General features: G+C 41.0%; 5 protein-coding genes across 7 annotated transcripts in view; 3 read left to right on the top strand and 2 right to left on the bottom strand.

Annotated features, from left to right (window-relative positions):
* Positions 1-23,900, bottom strand: part of LOC142883143 (inositol-3-phosphate synthase 1-A-like) — a 135,364-nt gene that overhangs the window by 882 nt on the left and 110,582 nt on the right. The window lies entirely within an intron of this gene.
* Positions 95-17,931, top strand: LOC142883140 (interferon-induced protein 44-like). Of its 3 annotated transcripts, XM_076017795.1 has the most exons (8): positions 12,396-12,533; positions 14,580-15,062; positions 15,205-15,256; positions 15,999-16,194; positions 16,557-16,709; positions 16,817-16,988; positions 17,142-17,242; positions 17,327-17,926. In XM_076017795.1, exons 2-8 carry the CDS (start codon positions 14,582-14,584, stop codon positions 17,579-17,581), a joined length of 1,410 nt encoding a protein of 469 aa, XP_075873910.1. In that variant the 5' UTR covers positions 12,396-12,533; positions 14,580-14,581; the 3' UTR covers positions 17,582-17,926. The 3 variants fall into 3 exon arrangements, with proteins under 3 accessions (XP_075873912.1, XP_075873911.1, XP_075873910.1); XM_076017797.1 differs by lacking the exons at positions 12,396-12,533; positions 14,580-15,062; positions 15,205-15,256; ... (3 more) ...; positions 17,142-17,242; positions 17,327-17,926 and adding exons at positions 95-638; positions 766-817; positions 1,384-1,579; ... (2 more) ...; positions 2,436-2,536; positions 2,621-2,779; XM_076017796.1 differs by lacking the exons at positions 12,396-12,533; positions 14,580-15,062 and adding an exon at positions 130-638 and having other exon boundaries at positions 17,327-17,931.
* LOC142883142 (growth arrest and DNA damage-inducible protein GADD45 beta-like) lies at positions 4,736-5,795 on the bottom strand. Its single transcript, XM_076017800.1, has 4 exons — positions 5,660-5,795; positions 5,378-5,479; positions 5,061-5,280; positions 4,736-4,964 (listed from the first exon to the last, which is right to left on the bottom strand). Exons 1-4 carry the CDS (start codon positions 5,668-5,670, stop codon positions 4,767-4,769), a joined length of 531 nt encoding a protein of 176 aa, XP_075873915.1. The 5' UTR covers positions 5,671-5,795; the 3' UTR covers positions 4,736-4,766.
* Positions 8,027-9,502, top strand: LOC142883141 (growth arrest and DNA damage-inducible protein GADD45 beta-like). Its single transcript, XM_076017799.1, has 4 exons — positions 8,027-8,181; positions 8,548-8,649; positions 8,742-8,961; positions 9,058-9,502. Exons 1-4 carry the CDS (start codon positions 8,171-8,173, stop codon positions 9,253-9,255), a joined length of 531 nt encoding a protein of 176 aa, XP_075873914.1. The 5' UTR covers positions 8,027-8,170; the 3' UTR covers positions 9,256-9,502.
* On the top strand, positions 20,682-21,932 carry LOC142883029 (growth arrest and DNA damage-inducible protein GADD45 beta-like). Its single transcript, XM_076017605.1, has 4 exons — positions 20,682-20,789; positions 20,973-21,074; positions 21,172-21,391; positions 21,488-21,932. The coding sequence occupies exons 1-4, from the start codon at positions 20,779-20,781 to the stop codon at positions 21,683-21,685; spliced, it is 531 nt and encodes a 176-aa protein (XP_075873720.1). The 5' UTR covers positions 20,682-20,778; the 3' UTR covers positions 21,686-21,932.

Raw genomic sequence — 23,900 nt, 5'->3', positions numbered from 1 at the left:
CAAAATAAGGTCACCCTATTGTAGCAAAACGCAGGTTGCACACGGTTAGCTATGTGCTAAGCCACTGTGTTGTGTCTTTGGACTCATAAGTATGTAAGCGTATGAATGTAAGTACAAACTGAAAGAATTTAAAACCTTGTTCTTCATTTAAAAAGCTATGTCTCAGGTCACATCCAGTCTATCAGCTGAGCAGCAGAAGAAGCTGCTTTGTCTCCTTGGTCATGTCAGACTGCACCTGCTGTACAAGGCCACCGTCCACGGCTTCACTGGTGAAAGTTTCCACAACTACTGTGACTATCAGGGGCCCACCGTCATCGTTGCCTACAACACTGCTGGGTTTGTCTTTGGAGCCTACACATCCCAGGACCACAACAAGGAAGATGAGAAAGTCAAAGATACAGAGGCTTTCCTCTACAGCATCCCACCAAACCAAGATAAACCGTTGAAGGTGGCTGGCATCAGTGGACAGTGTGCGTTCACCAATGGTGTCGCTGGGCCGAATTTTGGTGCCCTGGTGTTCCTGGATGGCGACAAACCTAAAATCGTGTCCAACCCAGGGATCCGCTTCCAGTTTGAGGAAGAAGCAATGCATGGAAATTACTTGGCACTGACTGAGCTTGAGGTGTATCGAGCTGAAGGTGGGTGACAACAATCAGTGCTCCTCACTGGACTGCGGGTTGAACTGAAATTTTGAATCAGGCTGAGTGAGACTTAAAATGTTTTTAAAAGGTTGTTTTTGTTTTAATTTTATTTTTCTCTTTGCAGCTTTGGGTCCTCAGCTTCTCAAACCCTGGAGGAACATGCAGTGGACAGCACAGTATGTGGCAATAGACAATTTATCAACCCTTACAGCAAATGCTGCCGTGCAATCTACTAGAAATATTTAAGCTGCAGCGAAGTGACAGCGGAAGTTTGTGACGTGTATTCTTTTGGGTAAAACTACTGTTTGATAAAGTCACACTGGCAAGTTGCAGTGACACGGTAGTGCAGCCTTTTTTTTTTTACTGTACTTGATTAGATTTTTCAAGTATCTACACTTTACTTGACTGAATGTCTTTTTCTGACAACTTTTTACTTTTTCTATATATATATGAGTGGATCATACTATAGAAAGAGATTAATTCAGAGTACCTTGGCTTTGGGGTCACTCTGGCCAGTTTTACAAAATGATCAATGAATGTATTGTTTCATTAATGGAAAAAAAATAATTTTACTTTTTATGTAAATACATTTCAGAACTTTTATGAGAGTAAAGGAATTGAATTAGTACTTTTACTTTCACCAGACTATTTTTGACAAAAGTATCTATACTATATACTTAAGTACAGAATGTGAATACTTTTGCCACCTCTGTAGATAACTCTTTGTTCTTGTTTTCTGCAGAAGATGGCAGACACTGAAGGAGGCCATCATGACCTTCAAGCCAGATCGACACATTGTCCAACAAGCCCGAGTGCTGTTGGTCGGCCCAGTTGGTGCTGGCAAATCAAGCTTCTTCAATTCCATCAACTCAGCATTTAATGGATATATGACTTGCCAGGCCATTGCTGGGACAGCAGACAGGAGTGTGACCAATCAGGTACCAGCATCAAGTCAAGCCTAGTCTTAAAAACCAATTGTAGGAATAAGGAATAATCTAAATAAATTTCAGGATTACCCATAATACCAAAAGTCACAACACACCTTAGTGACAGGGACATTTTCATCCTTTTCCAAGTTTATTCATAATGAGTTCAAACACGAAACCAATCGTCTTTGCAACATGTGTCACTGTTAGTGACACGTTAGTATCACTGTAGATAACTTTTGTTTTTTTTGCTTATTTATCGACCTTTAGTTCCGCACCTACACCATCAGGCCCGAGAACGGCGGCCGAGTTCTGCCGCTGGTGCTGTGCGACACCATGGGGCTGGAGGAGACAGCCGATACTGGTCTGGACATGGATGATCTGATCAACATCTACCAGGGGCATGTGAAGGATGGTTACCAGGTCTCAGAAAAATAAGACAATAAAAAGAAAAAAAAATCCAGTTCCCATCAACCCTTCTTTTCTGTTTAATAACAAACACACATGCGCCTGCATTTTTCTTGCATCCCAGTTCAGCCCTGCGGCTCCCATCATGCTAGGCAGTCCCATGTTTAGGCAGCGTGCAACAATAGCCAACAGGATTCACTGTGTCGCTTTTGTCATTGACGCTTGCCAGGCGTCCCTCAGCCAGAAAATGGTGGACAAATTTTTGGCAATCCGGAAAAAGACCAACCAGATGGGTAGGCACACATATCATATCATGGCCTCCTTCAAGAACCCTTAACTCCTGTTGCCACGATGTTCAACTTCTATCTTGTGTACAGTTTTCTTTATTGTGCAACTATTTTAATCAGTTGGCTCTCTTGTGATCTAATTTTGCTTCTTTTTTTCTCCTTTTGCCTTACAGGACTCCCCCAGATTGTGCTGTTGACAAAAGTGGACAAGGCCTGCCCTCTGGTGGCAGAGGACATAAAGAACGTTTATTACAGTGTTCACATTCAGAAGACGGTGAGAGGGGGGGGGAAATCACTCTTGAAAAAAAAGTCTTCTCCAGTGTTTCGTAAAGTCATGTGATAATGTCCTGGTTTTCAGGCCCGGGAGTTGAGCGAGTGCCTCCGTATCCCGTTGTACTGCATTCTGCCCGTGAAGAACCACCACGACCTGCTGGAGCTGGACCAGGACACGGACATCCTCCTGTTTTCAGCTGTTCAGCAGATGCTCAACTTCGCTGACAATTTCTTTGAAAACTAGGGGGTATCGGAGGGTGTCCGTCCAACTCTCACACAAAGAATTGTGTAAACTATATCTCACAACTGAATGAGTGCTTTCTCAATACTGTCTGTCCCAGTGGAGAAAAAAATACGCCTTCATCTTTTACTTGATGATGCTTGATAATGATTGAGTAATGTTATTTCTCGTTCACGGTCATTTGTTATTATTTTTCACTAAATGTTTTACACCCCCCAGACTTTATCACCCTCTTCTGCCCCCCCCCTGCTAATTGTTAAAAACTTACAACATACCATGTGTCACTGGACAGTTTAAGGGGTTAAATTAAACAATAAACTAAATCTTAATTTTTCTGAAAGTCCTCTTCTCATTCAGAACAACTCTAGTCCCAACACTTTTTTGGAAGTCCTTAATATAGCCACTTATGCACTCTAATAAAAAAAACCAATTAATAACACTGTGATCTAATGTTTTTTATGGGTCTGTTTATCAAGTGTGCTTAAGTTAATAAGATTCTAAATTTTAAAAAAAGTTTACCTGATTCTTCTTAATTTCAATTGGAAGTTATGTCCTGCCCATATTTCTATAGCAGCATGTTGCACAAATTACTCTCTCGTCTTGTTGTGTTTTTTTTAATTTCATCCCATCCCTGTCCCAGTGGAGAAAAAAATACGCCTTCATCTTTTACTTGATGATGCTTGATAATGATTGAGTAATGTTATTTCTCGTTCACGGTCATTTGTTATTATTTTTCACTAAATGTTTTACACCCCCAGACTTTATCACCCTCTTCTGCCCCCCCCTGCTAATTGTTAAAAACTTACAACATACCATGTGTCACTGGACAGTTTAAGGGGTTAAATTAAACAAAAAACTAAATCTTAATTTTTCTGAAAGTCCTCTTCTCATTCAGAACAACTCTAGTCCCAACACTTTTTTGGAAGTCCTTAATATAGCCACTTATGCACTCCAATAAAAAAAACCAATTAATAACACTGTGATCTAATGTTTTTTTTGTGTCTGTTTATCAAGTGTGCTTAAGTTAATAAGATTCTAAATTGATAAAAAAGTTTACCTGATTCTTCTTAATTTCAATTAAAAGTTATGTCCTGCCCATATTTCTATAGCAGCATGTTGCACAAATTACTCTCTCGTCTTGTTGTGTTTTTTTTTTATTTCATCATAAACATTCATGATTCACATGCAAGTTATGAAAAAAAAAATCATTCAACTGCGTTTACAACAACAAAAACACAGAAACGGTTCGTCACAAAAAGGGTTCGTCAAGTTTCGGTTTTTACAACCAAAACTCTGCTGGTCACTTAACGGGCCGATCACCAACACATCAAGTCCTTGCAGTGGGCTCTATTGTTTTGAGTCCCCACCCACTCACACCACGTGTTGTCACAATAAGGTCCCTATGAGCCAATCAGAGAGCTCCGCTACTTTCGGTGCTGTCGCCTCAGTTTCAGCACCTCCTTCCCGGACAGCGACCGGACTGGACGGAGCTGCTACCGTTACATGAAGAAATAAATGCATAAAAGCGACAAAGACAACTTATTGTAAATTGGTCTTATGAAATTAAAGTACTAAAGTGACTGTGCATTTACTTTATAAAAGTTGTTTTTTTTGACATAATTTCACCAGAAATATTCCTGATGAATAACAAATGTATCCATCAGTCAGAAACGGTTCTCTCAACTATTTGTCCTTTTCAATCAAAACGCCGGAGTTCCCTTTGCAGCATTTAAAAAAAAAAAAAAAAAAAGTCCTGTGCAAACTTGACTACAGCTCAATGTTCTCTTCGGCTCCCACGACGCGCAGTCTTATCAAATGAAGAGTCAAGCACCATGTCATGTTAAGATACCTTGAAATGTTGGCATCGTAACAATAATAAAAAGTCCAAGATTCAAAAATAGATTCCAATTTGACTTGGACAGAACATTTCCAAAACTGGGGCAAAAAATGGTTGATTTTCCTCCCCACTGCAACTGAGTCCTCTGCTCGGTCAAAACACTCCGCCCACGTCAACTGCAGAGCATCCCTGCACGTGCGGCTGCGGGTCCTGGCCGTCTGAACCCTGAAGGTTCTCGTTTTTCTCCGGAGTGTCGTACAGGACGATTTCAGGCACCCACTGGTTGAGAAGTCGTTTCTCCCGGTAGTAGCTCTCCACCTCCTGCAGCCTGCAGTGGTCAGCCTGGGGGTTCTGCACAGACAGAGATGGGCACACGGCTCAATTACATTTTCGAAACCATTTTTTCTTTGTGTTTTTCACAGTATCGTTTGCATCAGTGCAACTCACCGTAACCAAAATGCAGTGGAAATCTTGTTGCTCGTTCTGGTTCTGGTTGCCGTCCGTGGCGGCGCCCAACAGGTGCTGGAGCCGCCTCAATCCCCACACCCGCAGGATGGTGAAATCGTTCTCGTGGAAGAAGGCCTGCATCAGCGTGAAGTGGATCTGCAGAGCCACGTCGTCTGTGTCGTCGGCCGCCAGCAAGCACAGGACCGCGCAGTCCGGATCGCTGCGTGGGGAACAAAAGGAGAACATGATCACCTGCACACACGCTTAATGTGGTCTGAATTGTGGCGGGAGTTTTTTCTTTTCTTTTCTAAACTTACGCAGTGAGAACTTTGGCAGATTCATAGAGGCCAACGACCAGGCAGTTTTGCCTCTGCGCCTTCACCAGCAGCTCCTCCAGGGCCAGGCCTACAGTTTGCATCCTGTGTGAAGGGAAACGGAGCAAACCTTTAGTTTTTAGGTGAAAACAGTCGCTCAGATGCACAGAATGTATAGCGCATGAGATGTATTCACTCCTATAATTATTTTTATTTTTTACACTGACATAAATAATGTCAGATGCTGAAAAATCGTGAAAAAACATTAATGAAAAGAAAACTGACCTGGTGTCCATGCTCCTCTCTGGATGCTGCAAGACTGAAATAATCCCAGTGATGTAAATGAAAAAGAAGAGGAAATAAACGCAACACGAAGTATTCCGGAGTATTCCTGTGCCCGGTGCCCGCAACACCAGTCTCTTTCTGCCATCTTTGCGACGGGCGGCCTTTATAGGGCAGAGCAGAATGAACTCCCCAAAAAGTAGCCAGAGCTCTCTGATTGGCTCAGAACCAGTCCAACGCCTCTATTCTGAGGACCATCGTGAATGCGTGATTACATCGGGTGGTCGATTTTTGCACAACAATAGAAGCCACTCCGAGGACGTGATGTGTTTGTGATCACCGCGCAAAGTGATCAGCAGAGTTTTGATTGGGACAACCGAAACCTTTTGATGAAAGGGTTTCGATGTTTTGTTTTGGGTTTTTTTTGCCCATGCTTGCACAGAATGAACACCTTTATTTTAATAACTTGCATGCAAAATGATCAACACTGCTGATAAAACAGCGACCAATGCACTTAAAATTCACAAAGTGTTGTATATATATTATACAACATATTAAGAAATATGCAGAGGACATAAATAAAAATAATTACACATTTTAAACCTATTTAAACTCGCATTAAACTATAGGACATGTGAAAATGATCACAGTGCAGGAGTAAAATTAGAGGTGCAATTTTTAAAGAACAACTGTTGTTTCTTCAACCTTTTGTAATTGTGTTCCCACTTTAAAACCAAACAATGCATAAAATGATTGTGACTTTTTTCTCTTTTTTTCAGGGACAGCAGCAGTGAGTAAATAAGAATAATAATTATCTTGTACTCTTTTGTATCTTGTACAGTTTATGTTGTTATATCCTGATGACAATAATGCTTGTTTGCCTCGTTTGCTTATTAGCCATACACACTAACTCATGCACTAACACCAAATACTGCCATCCTTATATTTTGTTGATATTGCAATTTTAATGGTTTACTAGCATAATTATCAATGCTAATATTCTTGTAGTCTGAAGATGATCCTGTGAAAGAGTGGGTTAATGCCGAGGAAGGACAGCACAGAGACTCTAATGGGGCGTGAAGTGTGGTCTTCTGTATTGAATGTGTTGTAAAACCAATTGAAACAATTGGCGGGGAAGGGCCGCCCTACGCCTCCCTACTTTCAGTGGGTCTCTAACCATTTTCATAAGAATGTTGGCTACGCTATTGCGCTCATTTAAAAATGAAATCTAGCCTGAATGTTAGGGAGGACTAAAAGTGCCAAAATTAAATAAATACATAAATAAATAAATAATGGCTGCAGTCATCCGGATGAATCATATATTTTGTTTTCTTCCTCCTTTTCAGCTGAGGGACAGTCTGTTAAGGCTCCCTTGAAACGTGTTGGCATTTAATAACAATTAAACCTAAAACAGTAACTGCATAGATTGTTGTTGTTGTTGCTGCTGCTGTTTTTAGTTTGCTTATTTGTTTGTTTTAAATGGCACAGAAAATACTTTTTTTTAACAATACAACTCATGATCACAACATGTCGTAACGTGCCTAACCCTTTATTATTATTATTATTATTATTATTATTATTATTATTATTATTATTATTATTATTATTATTATTGTTATGATAACTTATTTCATTTATATAGCGCTTTTCAACAACCCACAGTCGCTTTGCAGAATATAACAACATAAACTGTACAAGATACAGAAGAGTACAAGATAATTCTTATTTACTCACTGCTGCTGTCCCTGAAAAAAAGAGAAAAAAGTCACAATCATTTTATGCATTGTTTGGTTTTAAAGTGGGAACACAATTACAAAAGGTTGAAGAAACAACAGTTGTTCTTTAAAAATTGCACCTCTAATTTTACTCCTGCACTGGATCATCTTCATATGTCCTATAGTTTAATGCGAGTTTAAATAGGTTTAAAATGTGTAATTATTTTTTATTTATGTCCTCTGCATATTTTTTAATATGTTGTAAAAAAAAAATTAATAATAATACTTTGTGAATTTTAAGTGCATTGGTCGCTGTTTTATCAGCAGTGTTGATCATTTTGCATGCAAGTTATTAAAATAAAGGTGTTCATTCTGTGCAAGCATGGGCAAAAAAAACCAAAACAAAACATCGAAACCTTTTCATCAAAAGGTTTCGGTTGTCCCAATCAAAACTCTGCTGATCACTTTGCGCGGTGATCACAAACACATCACGTCCTCGGAGTGGCTTCTATTGTTGTGCAAAAATCGACCACCCGATGTAATCACGCATTCACGATGGTCCTCAGAATAGAGGCGTTGGACTGGTTCTGAGCCAATCAGAGAGCTCTGGCTACTTTTTGGGGAGTTCATTCTGCTCTGCCCTATAAAGGCCGCCCGTCGCAAAGATGGCAGAAAGAGACTGGTGTTGCGGGCACCGGGCACAGGAATACTCCGGAATACTTCGTGTTGCGTTTATTTCCTCTTCTTTTTCATTTACATCACTGGGATTATTTCAGTCTTGCAGCATCCAGAGAGGAGCATGGACACCAGGTCAGTTTTCTTTTCATTCATGTTTTCCTCTATTTGCGTTTGTTGTGGGCTTTATTTTGTGGGTATCGGCCACTGGTTTGTCTCAGTCCAGGAGGTCGCGCCGGACGACTCTCCTCACATGTACCAAAGTAAAGAGGCTCGCTTTAAGAAAAGGGGGTTATTTTTAAACTAATGTCGATTTTTCTGCAGCGCCTGCAGGTTGGCGGTGTCTACTATTATTTATATCAGTGTAAAAATAAAAATAATAATAGGAGTGAATAATACATTTGTGCGGCCGCCTGAAATCTCATGCGCTATACATTCTGTGCATCTGAGCGACTGTTTTCACCTAAAAACTAAAGGTTTGCTCCGTTTCCCTTCACACAGGATGCAAACTGTAGGCCTGGCCCTGGAGGAGCTGCTGGTGAAGGCGCAGAGGCAAAACTGCCTGGTCGTTGGCCTCTATGAATCTGCCAAAGTTCTCACTGCGTAAGTTTAGAAAAGAAAAAACTCCCGCCACAATTCAGACCACATTAAGCGTGTGTGCAGGTGATCATGTTCTCCTTTTGTTCCCCACGCAGCGATCCGGACTGCGCGGTCCTGTGCTTGCTGGCGGCCGACGACACAGACGACGTGGCTCTGCAGATCCACTTCACGCTGATGCAGGCCTTCTTCCACGAGAACGATTTCACCATCCTGCGGGTGTGGGGATTGAGGCGGCTCCAGCACCTGTTGGGCGCCGCCACGGACGGCAACCAGAACCAGAACGAGCAACAAGATTTCCACTGCATTTTGGTTACGGTGAGTTGCACTGATGCAAACGATACTGTGAAAAACACAAAGAAAAAATGGTTTCGAAAATGTAATTGAGCCGTGTGCCCATCTCTGTCTGTGCAGAACCCCCAGGCTGACCACTGCAGGCTGCAGGAGGTGGAGAGCTACTACCGGGAGAAACGACTTCTCAACCAGTGGGTGCCTGAAATCGTCCTGTACGACACTCCGGAGAAAAACGAGAACCTTCAGGGTTCAGACGGCCAGGACCCGCAGCCGCACGTGCAGGGATGCTCTGCAGTTGACGTGGGCGGAGTGTTTTGACCGAGCAGAGGACTCAGTTGCAGTGGGGAGGAAAATCTTTCAACCATTTTTTGCCCCAGTTTTGGAAATGTTCTATCCAAGTCAAATTGGAATCTATTTTTGAATCTTGGACTTTTTATTATTGTTACGATGCCAACATTTCAAGGTATCTTAACATGACATGGTGCTTGACTCTTCATTTGATAAGACTGCGCGTCGTGGGAGCCGAAGAGAACATTGAGCTGTAGTCAAGTTTGCACAGGACTTTTTTTTTTTTTTTTTAAATGCTGCAAAGGGAACTCCGGCGTTTTGATTGAAAAGGACAAATAGTTGAGAGAACCGTTGTTGACTGATGGATACATTTGTTATTCATCAGGAATATTTCTGGTGAAATTATGTCAAAAAAAACTTTTATAAAGTAAATGCACAGTCACTTTAGTACTTTAATTTCATAAGACCAATTTACAATAAGTTGTCTTTGTCGCTGTATGCATTTATTTCTTCATGTAACGGTAGCAGCTCCGTCCAGTCCGGTCGCTGTCCGGGAAGGAGGTGCTGAAACTGAGGCGACAGCACCGAAAGTAGCGGAGCTCTCTGATTGGCTCATAGGGACCTTATTGTGACAACACGTGGTGTGAGTGGGTGGGGACTCAAAACAATAGAGCCCACTGCAAGGACTTGATGTGTTGGTGATCGGCCCGTTAAGTGACCAGCAGAGTTTTGGTTGTAAAAACCGAAACTTGACGAATCCTTTTTGTGACGAACCCTTTCTGTGTTTTTGTTGTTGTAAACGCAGTTGAATGAACTTTTTTTTTCATAACTTGCATGTGAATCATGAATGTTTACGATGAAATAATAAAAAAAAAACACAACAAGACGAGAGAGTAATTTGTGCAACATGCTGCTATAGAAATATGGGCAGGACATAACTTTTAATTGAAATTAAGAAGAATCAGGTAAACTTTTTATCAATTTAGAATCTTATTAACTTAAGCACACTTGATAAACAGACACATAAAAAACATTAGATCACAATGTTATTAATTGTTTGTTTTTTTATTGGAGTGCATAAGTGGCTATATTAACTTCTGCAAGGACTCCAAACTCAAACTACGAAGTGTTTGGGACTAGAGTTGTTCTGAATGAGGAGAAGAGGACTTTCAGGAAAAACCTTTGATTTTATTTCCAGAGAGCGTGGAAAGTACAGCCCACACAGTTCATTTAACACATTATGTGGCGCGATGGAAAGTGACCCTGCAGGGATGTACAATGACCTGTTGTTTGCAAAAATTACAAAGAATGAGATATTCTCAAGAAGGAAGGTCAAAAGCCACTAATTGATATAAAAAAAAACATTTTCAGTCTTTTCAAAGTTTATTAATAATGAGTTCAAGCACTAAACCAATTGTCTTTGCAGCATGTGAAATATTGAAAGTCACTTTTCCACATAAATGTCCTGTTCCTGCGTTGTTCGTAAGATGACTTTAGTTTTTTCTGCGTATTGACCGTTGTTTAGTTCCGCACCTACTCCATCAAGGCCAAGAAGGGTGGCCAAGCTCTGCCGCTGGTGCTGTGCGACACCATGGGGCTGGAGGAGACAGCCAATACTGGTCTGGACATGGATGATCTGATCAACATCTACCAGGGGCATGTGAAGGATGGTTACCAGGTCTCAGAAAAATACAACAACAAAAGGAAAAATATCCAGTTCCCATCAACCCTGCATTTTTCTTGCATCCCAGTTCAGCCCTGTGGCTCCCATCATGCCAGGCAGTCCCGAGTTTAAGAAGCATGCGACGCTGGCTGACAAGATTCACTGTGTGGTTTACGTCATAGACGCTTGCAAGGTGTCCCTCCTCAGCCAGAAAATGGTGGACGAATTTGCGGTAATACGAAAAAAAAGACCAACCAGCTAGGTAAGCACACATATCATGGCCTCCTTCAAGAACCCTTAACTTCTGTTGCCATGATGTTCAACTTCTATCTTGTGTACAATTTTCTTTTTTTTCTTTTTTACAACTTTTGTAATCAGTTTTCCCTCTTGTGATCGAATTTTGCTTTTACCTTACAGAACTCCCCCAGATTCTGCTGATGACCAAAGTGGATGAAGCCTGCCCTCTGGTGGCAGAAGACATAAGGAATGTTTATCACAGTGTTTACATTCAGAAGACGGTGAGAGAGGGAAAAAAATCACTCTGAAAAATAAAATCTTCTCCAGTGTCCAGCAAAGTTTTAGGTCAGCGCAAACTGCAGATTCATTCAAGCCATGTATACTATTTCCTAATAATACCTTTACTAACATTTCAATTTTTGTTTTGTCAATTTCTTATATAATGATGCAAGTATGTGTAAAGACTTTTTTTTAAATCAGTTTGCCCACTTGTGATCGAATTTTGCTTCTTTTTTTTTTGCTTTTTCCTTACAGGACTCCCCCAGATTCTGCTGATGACCAAAGTGGATGAGGCCTGCCCTCTGGTGGCAGAAGACATAAAGAATGTTTATCACAGTGCTGACATTCATAAGACGGTGAGAGAGGGAAAAAATCACTTCTTCTAAAATCTTCTCCTGTGTGTCATAAAGTCAACCAACACTCTGAGGCTACACTAGGGGTTCCCAATAAAGGAAAAAGGACAGAGGCTTTTGTACACATAAATTATCCAATTATATGAAGCAAGTAACATGAAATAAAAAAGCCCACAGGCCTTTTGGAGCCAATTTAATAAATAAACAAAACAAAACAAAAACACAGTACTACAACCGTCTGAGCAAACCAAAAAAATAAAAAGATTTATCAATAGCACCAAACATTATATTAATAGTGGTGTTTCCTGGAAAAGGCACATTTTCCCAATTATAAATCTACATGAGATTAAAACATATTGAAGGGAAAAAAAAACTGTGGCTGTAAGGTGCAAACACTGTGCTGATAAAGTGTTTTAAAAGAAAACACTTAACGGGATTATTAGACTCGGTCGTCGACTAAAACACAATTTATTTATTTATTTATTTATTTTAAACTGTCGGTATAGGTAACCAGAACAAACACCTTGAAAGTCTCCGTATTTTCCTTTATTTCCTGATTTCCTTTATAAATTGCCTCTTACAAACTCATGGGTCCTAGTGTCCCCCATTTGTTTTCCTTTGGAAACTTCAATTTTAAGGGGGAATCGAAACCTAGAAGCACCGCGGCGAATGTGGCGCCAACTTCAGCGTCGTCCCTCGCGTTATCGGAGAAACAAGTTAAGATCGTCGTTGATCAGCAGCTTTCAAAACTGTCTGCACTTATTTCACTGCCAGAGGTAAGTGTTTGTCATTTCTAAGTGTAGCCTGATATTTTCACAGAATCAGATATTTCGTTCAGAAACATTTTAAAGGGGGGGGGGGGGGGAAGAAGCTCGCTTTTCTTTTCCTTAGCCGCTTACCTTATTACCTTATAATTCGGGACAACTATCCTTTCTGGAGAAACTGCCTCTTGGACATAGATTACGAGTGATTATAAGTACCCAAAATGACAAACCCGTTTGGAGATACTATATTTTACGAGTACCTTGAGTGTTTAGTGTCACTTAGTTTTACGACCTGTAGCCCCTACAACCAGCGACAAGGGTGTGGCTCATGAACCTGCGCCTGCCTCCACAGCCGTGGTCATGCATACACTGCTAACATGTCCGACTCGGCGCTGGCAGAAAAAAAACGGCACAGCCGTTTTGGCGGCTATACGAAACAAATGTTGCTGTTATTTTAAGCATGAAAAACTTTACAAACGGAGCACCGTATTATGGAGGCAGACGCAGGTTCATGAGACACACCCTTGTGGCTGGTTGTAGGGGCTTAGGGTTGTAAGTCGAGAGACAGCAAGCTCTGCTGCGCAAGTCCCGCACAAAATTAAGTGACACTAAACACTCAAGGTACTCGTAAAACATAGTTTCTCCAAACGGGTTTGTTATTTTGGGGACTTAAAACCACCAATTTATGTCCAAGAGGCAGTTTCTCCAGAAAATATAGTTGTTTATTCGTTATTTGACACTAAAAAACAGAGTTCAACATCGTCGAGCTTTTATTGTGGTACTTCCGGGTTGCCGGCAGTTTGAATTTGCATATTAGCTAAATGTTTAGTTTCACTCGAAATATTTAGATGTAACATTTCGATTTAGCTTTTAACGTTTCGATTTCGATTTAACATTTAACATTTAGATTTAGATTTAACATTTAGATTTAGCATTTAGATTTAAAGTGCTAAATGTGCTAAAAAATAATAATAATAATAATAAATAAAAAAAAGTGACTTTCAAAAATGCACACAACTTTTTAAAAACACGATTTGAAGCTAAATGTGACAAAATGTTAATGTTATTTTAAGCATGAGAAACTTTACAAACGGCGCCCCATACCCTATTGTAGCAAAACGCAGGTTGCACACGGTTAGTACCGTTTCAAGCTTGTCACGCTCATAGCTGCATGACCCAGTGAACGAAAGGCTACGTCTCCCGTCCAAAGTGGTGGGGTGGTACTCTTGGATGCAAGTAGTGAAGTTAGCATGTCCACCTTTATTTAACTTAGTGTTGTGTCTATTTACATGTTTCTGTAAAGCAGAAGTCCATGAAACACTCAAAAGAGTTGAGTGCATCTAAAGTGCAGATTGTTGTCCAAACGCTATTTGTGACTTAAAGGGAATTATTGAATTTGTGTGAAATTGTTGATGAGGAAAGTTGCATGTTGTGTAAACTTATGGATATGTCTTAAGTGACAGTAAGAAAATATAGCAATCTACTGGTCAAATATATATGTACAGTACTACCCGAAAATTTTGAATATCAAGTAAAAGTTGTTTTATTTTGGAAATTTAACATAAAAGATGAAACCAACAAATTTTATTGAGCCATTACACGCAAATTGACATATCTCAAGCAGTTCCTTGTTGTAACTTTGCTGATTAAGATTTTCAGCTTATTAAAACCACGGGTCCTGAGCCTTTAAAAAGACTTGTCTCAGAAGAGTTCAGACATGGGGAAATACAACAACCTTTTCAGGATATTCTAATTTTCAGGGTAGTACTGTATATAAAAAATGGACAGTGTGAACAGCAACACATTAGATGTTTAATAAAATAGCTGCATGACCCAGTGAACGAAAGGCTACGCCTCCATCGTCATTTCAGCTACATATAGTTGTCCACGGAAGCCACATCCCGGTAACCGTTATATTAGCTATGTGCAAAGCCACTGTGTCGTGTCTTTGGACTCATTAAACGTGTCAAATGAACTGTAATCTAAGTATCTAGTATGTGAGTGTATTAAATGTAAGTTGACTGAAAGAATTTGAAACGTTGTTCTTCATTTAAAAAGCTATGTCTCAGGTCACATCCAGTCTGACTGCAGAGCAGCAGAAGAAGCTGCTTTCCCTCCTTGGTCATGTCAGACTGCACCTGCTGTACAAGGCCACCGTCCACGGCTTTACCAGTGAAAGTTTCCACAACTACTGTGACGATCAGGGGCCCACCGTCATCGTTGCCTACAACGCCGCTGGGTTTGTCTTTGGAGCCTACACATCCCAGGACCACAACAAGGAAGATGAGGAGGTCACCGACGAAGAGGCTTTCCTCTACAGCATCCCACCAAACCAAAACAAACCGCTGAAGGTGGCTGGTATCAGTGGACAGTGTGCGTTCACCAATGGTGTCGCTGGGCCGAATTTTGGTGCCCTGGTGTTCCTGGATGGCAACGAACCTGAAATTGTGTCCAACCCAGGGACCTGCTTCCAGTTTGAGGAAGAAGCAATGCATGGAAATGACTTGGCGCTGACTGAGCTTGAGGTCTATCGAGCTGAAGGTGGGTGACAACAATCAGTGCTCCTCACTGCACTGCAGGTTGAACTGGAATTTTGAAATAACTCCAGTGCACCATTTTTGAGTCAGACTTAAAATGTTTTTAAAATGTTGTTTTTGTTATAATTTTATTTTTGTCTTTGTAGCGTTGGGTACTCGGCTTCTCAAACCCTGGAGGAACATGCAGTGGACAAAGCAGTATGTGGCATAGACAATTTATCAACTTGCAGCAAATGCTGAACCGTTATCTACTAGAACGCTTAAAGCTGCAGCTAAGTGACAGCGGGACGTTCTATTTAGTTTGCCACATCTCTTTCCTTTGTTTGCGACGTGCATTCTTTTGTGTAAAACCACTGTTTGATAAAGTCACACTTGCAAGTTGCGGTGACATTGAAGTGCAGTGCGAGGCATTTAAAGGACTTATCGAAGAAGCTGCAACTTCAAACTTTGCATTGATCACCATAGTTGGGAAAGTACAAATACTGTACTTAAGTACATTTTCAAGTAGCTGCACTTTACTTGAGTGTAAATACTTTTAAACTTGTGTTTAAAAGTATTTAAAAGATACAAATTTGGTCAAAAGTAATTTGTTGTCGTTGCTTGAAGTGGAGCTTTTTGAACTATACTGCTGTGTGGGTAAATACAAAGGGGATCATATTTTAGATGGAGACTAATTTAGAGTACCTTGGCTTTGGGATCACTCTGGTCAGTTCAGTCCAGATTATTCTGTCACAGCTTTTCATTTTTACAAAATGATCAATGAATGTATTGTTTCATTAATGTAAAAAAAATAATTTTCCTTTTTACTGAAATACATTTCAGAACTTTTACTAGAGGAAAGGAGTTGAATCAGTACTTTTACTTTTAACAGAATATTTTTACACAAGTATCCATACTTTTGCCACCTCTGTAGATCACTGTCTGTACTTGTGTGCTGCAGGAGATGGCAGACATTGAAGAAGACCATCCAGACCTACAAGCCAGATATAAACGTAGTCCAACAAGCCCGAGTGCTGTTGGTCGGCCCAGTCGGCGCCGGCAAATCCAGTTTCTTCAACTCCATCAACTCGGCATTCCGTGGCAATATGACATGCCAGGCCATCGCTGGGACAGCAGACAGGAGCCTGACCAATCAGGTACCAGCAGCAAATAAAGCCTCGTCTTAAAAACCAATTGTAGGATTATAGACTAATCTAAATAAAATGTAATTCAAAAAGGTTGCAAAAAGTAAGATATTCCACCAAATGCTGCAGGACAATTTACCCAAAACTTGTAATGTAACTTTTCAGGATCACCCATAATACCACAAGTCACAACACACCTTAGCGACAGAGACATGTTCAGCCTTTTCAAAGTTTATTAAAAATGAGTTCAAACACCAAACCAATCGTTTTTGCAACATGTGAATATTCAAAGTCACAGTTTCACGTAAACGTCCTGTTCCTGCGTTGCTCGTATGATGATTTTTATTTTTTTCTGCTTATTTATCGTATTTTAGTTCCGCACCTACACCATCAAGGCCAGGAAGGGCGGCCAAGCGTTGCCGCTGGTACTGTGTGACACCATGGGGCTGGAGGAAATGGCCGAAACTGGTCTGGACATCGAGGATCTCATCAACATCTACCAGGGCCATGTGAAAGATCGTTACCAGGTCTCAGACAAATACAACAACAAAAGGAAAAATATCCAGTTCCTGTCAACCCTGTTGTGCTGTTAAATAACAAACACACATGCGCCTGCATTTTTCTTGCATCCCAGTTCAACCCTTTGGCTCCCATCCTGTCGGACACTGCCGGGTTTAGGAAGCATGCGACGCTGGCCGACAAGATTCACTGTGTGGTTTACGTCATAGACGCTTGCAAGGTGTCCCTCCTCAGCCAGAAAATGGTGGACAAATTTGCGGTAATACGAAAAAAGACCAACCGGCTGGGTAGGCACACGTATCATGGCGTCCTTCAAGAACCCTTAACTTCTGTTGCCATGATGTTCAACTTCTATCTTGTGTACAGTTTTCTTTATAATGCAACTATTTTAATCAGTTGACTGTCGTGATTTAATTTTGTTTTTATTTTTTGCCTTACAGGACTCCCCCAGCTTCTGCTGATGACCAAAGTCGACCAGGCCTGCCCTCTGGTGGCAGAAGACATAAAGAATGTTTATCACAGTGTTTACATTCAGAAGACGGTGAGAGAGGAAAAAAAATCACTATGAAAAGTAAAATCTTCTCCAGTGTGTCGTAAAGTCATGTGATAATGTCCTGGTTGTCAGGCGCGGGAGTTGAGCGAGTCCCTCGGGATCCCCTTGTCCTGCATTCTGCCTGTGAAGAACTACTGTGACCTGCTGGAACTGGACCAGGACACGGACATCCTCCTGTTTTCAGCCATTGAGCTGATGCTCAACTTTGCAGACAGCTTCTTTGAAAATGAGGAGCTTGAGGGGCAACAAGATGGGTTGGACCTCCACAGGTCCGCAGAGGGTGTCCGTCCAACCTTCTCCGGAACTGATGAGCAAAGAATTGTCTAAGACATATCTCAGATGTGCTCAAAATGTTCTTGGTTTTGTTGTTTATAAAATAACAGCCTCGGTATCGAGTTTCTATGTTTGCAATGTCTTACATGTGCTTGTGTTGCTAAGGTTTTTCCCACACTGTATTCCCTCCCAGGAAAATAGTTTCAGAGTCTTTTTTTCTCCTCCTCTCCCCTTTTGTTCTCCCCTTTCTGCCCCCCACTGAAAATGCTCAATCTTGCGGTCCTGTCTTTACTGTTGCATTGTATTTGTACTTCATATGTTTGGACGGGGATTGCACAATTTCATTGTACATGTTTACATGTTGCAATGACAATAAAGCCATACCATACCAAATAAATGATGTTCCATCGATCAACCATTTCTGTCTGACTGCCTCTGCCATTTGTGTGGTATGGTACACCATACACTTGCTAATATTTAGAAGAAAAATATATATATATGAGAAGACCTACAGTATGTATAATGACAATACAGGTTATTAGATTAGTTTGATACTTCTTTTGAACAAAAGGCTGCATTCTTGTTAGGAAGTGAAAGGCCTCCCTCCCTCCCTCTACAGTGGCTGTTCAGACAGAAGATTAATGAAGGTGTGAAGTGTTGAGGCAGGACCTCAACAGGTCAACAATAGTCTGAAAAGAGGGAGGACAGGGGCGTGAAGGGAAGGGCTGTATGTTGAGAGGAAGAACAGCAGACAAGTCTGATGGGAGAGGGATCACCAGTTCTCTCCAGTCTGTGTCAAAATGTATTGAGAATGTTGTCCTGGTCTCCATGTAAATGATAAATATGTGAGTGAAATTGTGTAAGACGCAATTTATTTTGGTTTGTATTAATGAGCATTGCAGATAGTGCTTATAAAAACAGGTGCCATGTTGTTGTTGTTTCTTTAAAATTGGTCATTTGACCCGCGACAGAACGGGATGGGAAACACTCCCTCAGTTTTTGGTTTAGGACGATACAACCTCAAGAACTGATAGTGACGCACTGCGTAAAAATGTCACTCAGCTCGGTGACAGCGAAGGAAGTGGCTGCAGCTTCCGTAGCTGATCTAATCATCAGCGCAGCGCACACGTGTGTAGGTCCGTCCGGTTCATCGAGTGACTGTGAACCGGTTTAAGTAACCTAATAACATGACTATATACGAATGTAACGACAGTTACCTCGGTTAGAATACAACTTTAGAGGGCTTGCTTTGTCTGCAGGTTGTTGAGATGAAAAAATGAAACCAGACAGGCGAGAGCGGCCAAAACAACGGCAGCTCAAAGAAACCCCACAAGTGAAATGGTGAGGAAAACCACGGGAGCTCATCCTCTTAATGTGGTTTAATATGACCACTGCAGTGTCGTTTAATTTCCTGCCAATGGCTTAAATAAAGGGCAGTGAGTTCCTTAATGAAGATGAACCAACTAAGCACGTCTTGAGTGCTGATCCAGACTTGTAACGATGTCTCTGCGGAGGCTTGAAAATGAAATGCAAAAAAACAGTTTTAAATGTTTGTTTCTTTTTTCTTTCTTTTTTATGTAATGTGTTTAAGTGCAGCTTTATGAAACACGTATTTAGGTTGAAATTATTTCAGGTTTTAACCCAGAAAAAAATCCTATGGACTACTAAAAGGGTATCCTTGAGAAAGACTTCCACCTGAAAGGGGTCCCTGCCATCAAAATGTTTGAGGGCAGGCTGGTTTCTGTTTCTTTGAACTGTTAACTGCACATATAGACAGTGATTAAACTGGTACTTCAGAACCGTCCCCCAAGTGACTTAAGATGGGAGGGTAAGGCTGTGAATGAGTGGGTTTATGCCGAGGACTCTAATGGGGCGTTAATGTGTGGTCTTCAGTATTGAATGTGTTGTAAAACCACGCCTCCCTACTTTCAGTGGGTCTCTAACCATTTCCATAAGAATGTTGGCTACGCTATTGCGCTCATTTAAAAATGAAATCTAGCCTGAATTTTAGGGAGGACTAAAAGTGCCAAAATTAAATAAATACATAAATAAATAAATAATGGCTGCAGTCATCCGGATGAATCATATATTTTGTTTGCTTCCTCCTTTTCAGCTGAGGGACAGTCTGTGAAGGCTCCCTTGAAACGTGTTGGCATTTAATAACAATTAAACCTAAAACAGTAACTGCATAGATTGTTGTTGTTGTTGTTGCTGCTGCTGTTTTTAGTTTGCTTATTTGTTTGTTTTAAATGGCACAGAAAATACTTTTTTATAACAATACAACTCATGATCACAACATAACGTGCCTAACCCTTCATTATTATTATTATTATTATTATTATTATTATTATTATTATTATTGTTATAACTTATTTCATTTATATAGCGCTTTTCAACAACCCACAGTCGCTTTGCAGAATATAACAACATAAACTGTACAAGATACAGAAGAGTACAAGATAATTCTTATTTACTCACTGCTGCTGTCCCTGAAAAAAAAAAGAAGTCATAATCATTTTATGCATTGTTTGGTTTTAAAGTGGGAACACAATTACAAAAGGTTGACGAAACAAAAGTTGTTCTTTAAAAATTGCACCTCTAATTTTACTCCTGCACTGTGATCATTTTCACATGTCCTATGGTTTAATGCGAGTTTAAATAGGTTTAAAATGTGTAATTATTTTTATTTATGTCCTCTGCATATTTCTTAATATGTTGTATAATATATATACAACACTTTGTGAATTTTAAGTGCATTGGTCGCTGTTTTATCAGCAGTGTTGATCATTTTGCATGCAAGTTATTAAAATAAAGGTGTTCATTCTGTGCAAGCATGGGCAAAAAAAACCCAAAACAAAACATCGAAACCCTTTCATCAAAAGGTTTCGGTTGTCCCAATCAAAACTCTGCTGATCACTTTGCGCGGTGATCACAAACACATCACGTCCTCGGAGTGGCTTCTATTGTTGTGCAAAAATCGACCACCCGATGTAATCACGCATTCACGATGGTCCTCAGAATAGAGGCGTTGGACTGGTTCTGAGCCAATCAGAGAGCTCTGGCTACTTTTTGGGGAGTTCATTCTGCTCTGCCCTATAAAGGCCGCCCGTCGCAAAGATGGCAGAAAGAGACTGGTGTTGCGGGCACTGGGCACAGGAATACTCCGGAATACTTCGTGTTGCGTTTATTTCCTCTTCTTTTTCATTTACATCACTGGGATTATTTCAGTCTTGCAGCATCCAGAGAGGAGCATGGACACCAGGTCAGTTTTCTTTTCATTAATGTTTTTTCACGATTTTTCTGCAGCATCTGACATTATTTATGTCAGTGTAAAAAATAAAAATAATTATAGGAGTGAATACATCTCATGCGCTATACATTCTGTGCAGCTGAGCGACTGTTTTCACCTAAAAACTAAAGGTTTGCTCCGTTTCCCTTCACACAGGATGCAAACTGTAGGCCTGGCCCTGGAGGAGCTGCTGGTGAAGGCGCAGAGGCAAAACTGCCTGGTCGTTGGCCTCTATGAATCTGCCAAAGTTCTCACTGCGTAAGTTTAGAAAAGAAAAGAAAAAACTCCCGCCACAATTCAGACCATATTAAGCGTGTGTGCAGGTGATCATGTTCTCCTTTTGTTCCCCACGCAGCGATCCGGACTGCGCGGTCCTGTGCTTGCTGGCGGCCGACGACACAGACGACGTGGCTCTGCAGATCCACTTCACGCTGATGCAGGCCTTCTTCCACGAGAACGATTTCACCATCCTGCGGGTGTGGGGATTGAGGCGGCTCCAGCACCTGTTGGGCGCCGCCACGGACGGCAACCAGAACCAGAACGAGCAACAAGATTTCCACTGCATTTTGGTTACGGTGAGTTGCACTGATGCAAACGATACTGTGAAAAACACAAAGAAAAAATGGTTTCGAAAATGTAATTGAGCCGTGTGCCCATCTCTGTCTGTGCAGAACCCCCAGGCTGACCACTGCAGGCTGCAGGAGGTGGAGAGCTACTACCGGGAGAAACGACTTCTCAACCAGTGGGTGCCTGAAATCGTCCTGTACGACACTCCGGAGAAAAACGAGAACCTTCAGGGTTCAGACGGCCAGGACCCGCAGCCGCACGTGCAGGGATGCTCTGCAGTTGACGTGGGCGGAGTGTTTTGACCGAGCAGAGGACTCAGTTGCAGTGGGGAGGAAAATCTTTCAACCATTTTTTGCCCCAGTTTTGGAAATGTTCTATCCAAGTCAAATTGGAATCTATTTTTGAATCTTGGACTTTTTATTATTGTTACGATGCCAACATTTCAAGGTATCTTAACATGACATGGTGCTTGACTCTTCATTTGATAAGACTGCGCGTCGTGGGAGCCGAAGAGAACATTGAGCTGTAGTCAAGTTTGCACAGGACTTTTTTTTTTTTTTTTTAAATGCTGCAAAGGGAACTCCGGCGTTTTGATTGAAAAGGACAAATAGTTGAGAGAACCGTTGTTGACTGATGGATACATTTGTTATTCATCAGGAATATTTCTGGTGAAATTATGTCAAAAAAAAAAAAACTTTTATAAAGTAAATGCACAGTCACTTTAGTACTTTAATTTCATAAGACCAATTTACAATAAGTTGTCTTTGTCGCTTTTATGCATTTATTTCTTCATGTAACGGTAGCAGCTCCGTCCAGTCCGGTCGCTGTCCGGGAAGGAGGTGCTGAAACTGAGGCGACAGCACCGAAAGTAGCCGAGCTCTCTGATTGGCTCATAGGGACCTTATTGTGACAACACGTGGTGTGAGTGGGTGGGGACTCAAAACAATAGAGCCCACTGCAAGGACTTGATGTGCTGGTGATCGGCCCGTTAAGTGACCAGCAGAGTTTTGGTTGTAAAAACCGAAACGTGACGAACCGTTTCTGTGTTTTTGTTGTTGTAAACGCAGTTGAATGATTTTTTTTTTCATAACTTGCATGTGAATCATGAATGTTTATGATGAAATAAAAAAAAAAACACAACAAGACGAGAGAGTAATTTGTGCAACATGCTGCTATAGAAATATGGGCAGGACATAACTTCCAATTGAAATCAGGAAGAATCAGGTAAACTTTTTTTAAAATTTAGAATCTTATTAACTTAAGCACACTTGATAAACAGACCCATAAAAAACATTAGATCACAGTGTTATTAATTGTTTGGCTTTTTATTAGAGTGCATAAGTGGCTATATTAACTTCCGCAAGGACTCCAAACTCAAACTACGAAGTGTTCGGGACTAGAGTTGTTCTGAATGAGGAGAAGAGGACTTTCAGGAAAAACCTTCGATTTTATTTCCAGAGAGCGTGGAAAGTACAGCCCACACAGTTCATTTAACACATTAAGTGGCGCGATGGAAAGTGACCCTGCAGGGATGTACAATGACCTGTTGTTTGCAAAAATTACAAAGAATGAGATATTCTCATTCTCTTCTCTCGAAGGAAGGTCAAAAGCCACTAATTGATATAAAAAGAAAACAGGGACCACAATATTAGAAGGAAAAATAGCCAGAAGAGGGTGATAAAGTCTGGGGGTGTAAAACATTTAGTGAAAAACAACAACAAATGACTGTAAACGAGAAATAACATTACTCAATCATTATCAATCATCATCAAGTAAAAGATGAAGGCATATTTTTTTTTCCACTGGGACAGACTTGAAAGTTGTCGGTTGTGTCTTTGTAATATCATGCTTTGGTATTGAGAAAGCACATTCAGTTGTTGTGTGTAATATTCCTCTCATAGGCATAACAGCAACAAAGAGAAACAGTCCTAAATTATTTACACAGTGCCACAAAATAAAATCCTTCTACTTAAAACATTTTTTAAAAAAGGCAAAGGGAATTCAAAATCCCTTTCTCTACAAAGTGCTTATCAGCAGTTCCTTCATGATTTCCTGAACTAAGTGATCAATTACATTTTAAGATACAGATTAAATAAGTACTGAGAATTGTGTTGTTTTATATTCCCACGGCAAAACAGGAAAGCATTTGCTTGTATCCAGATCTCTAATGTAGAAGGCAATTATTGCCCTTAAACATCAAATAGGGTCAAATCCAACAAGAATTTCCACAAGCTCATCCTGTATGTCGCTCACAAAACAAGCGTGCCAAATGTTGCGGTGATGGCCGGGCCTCGGCCAGTGGAGCTGCCCCTGCTAGCGTACGCGGCATCGACCCACACCAGTCCTCGGGTGGCGGAGCGGCGGCGTCCATCACCGAGCCTCGGGCAACGGGGCTGCCTCCTCGATCCCCAGCAGCGGTGTTCATCGTAACCTCTGGAGGCATTCAAAATGCCAGCCAGAGGCTCAAAGACCGAGGCAAAGACGGATGAGGGGGTTATGCCTCTTTCACAGGGAAGC

Source organism: Nelusetta ayraudi, unplaced genomic scaffold, assembly GCF_046127955.1.
Source record: "Nelusetta ayraudi isolate G7.1 ecotype Tasmania unplaced genomic scaffold, CSIRO-AGI_Nayr_v1 ptg000007l, whole genome shotgun sequence".
NCBI classification, from domain to species: domain Eukaryota; kingdom Metazoa; phylum Chordata; class Actinopteri; order Tetraodontiformes; family Monacanthidae; genus Nelusetta; species Nelusetta ayraudi.
Note: the sequence above shows the minus strand (reverse complement) of the source record. Positions and strands in the feature narration are given on the sequence as shown.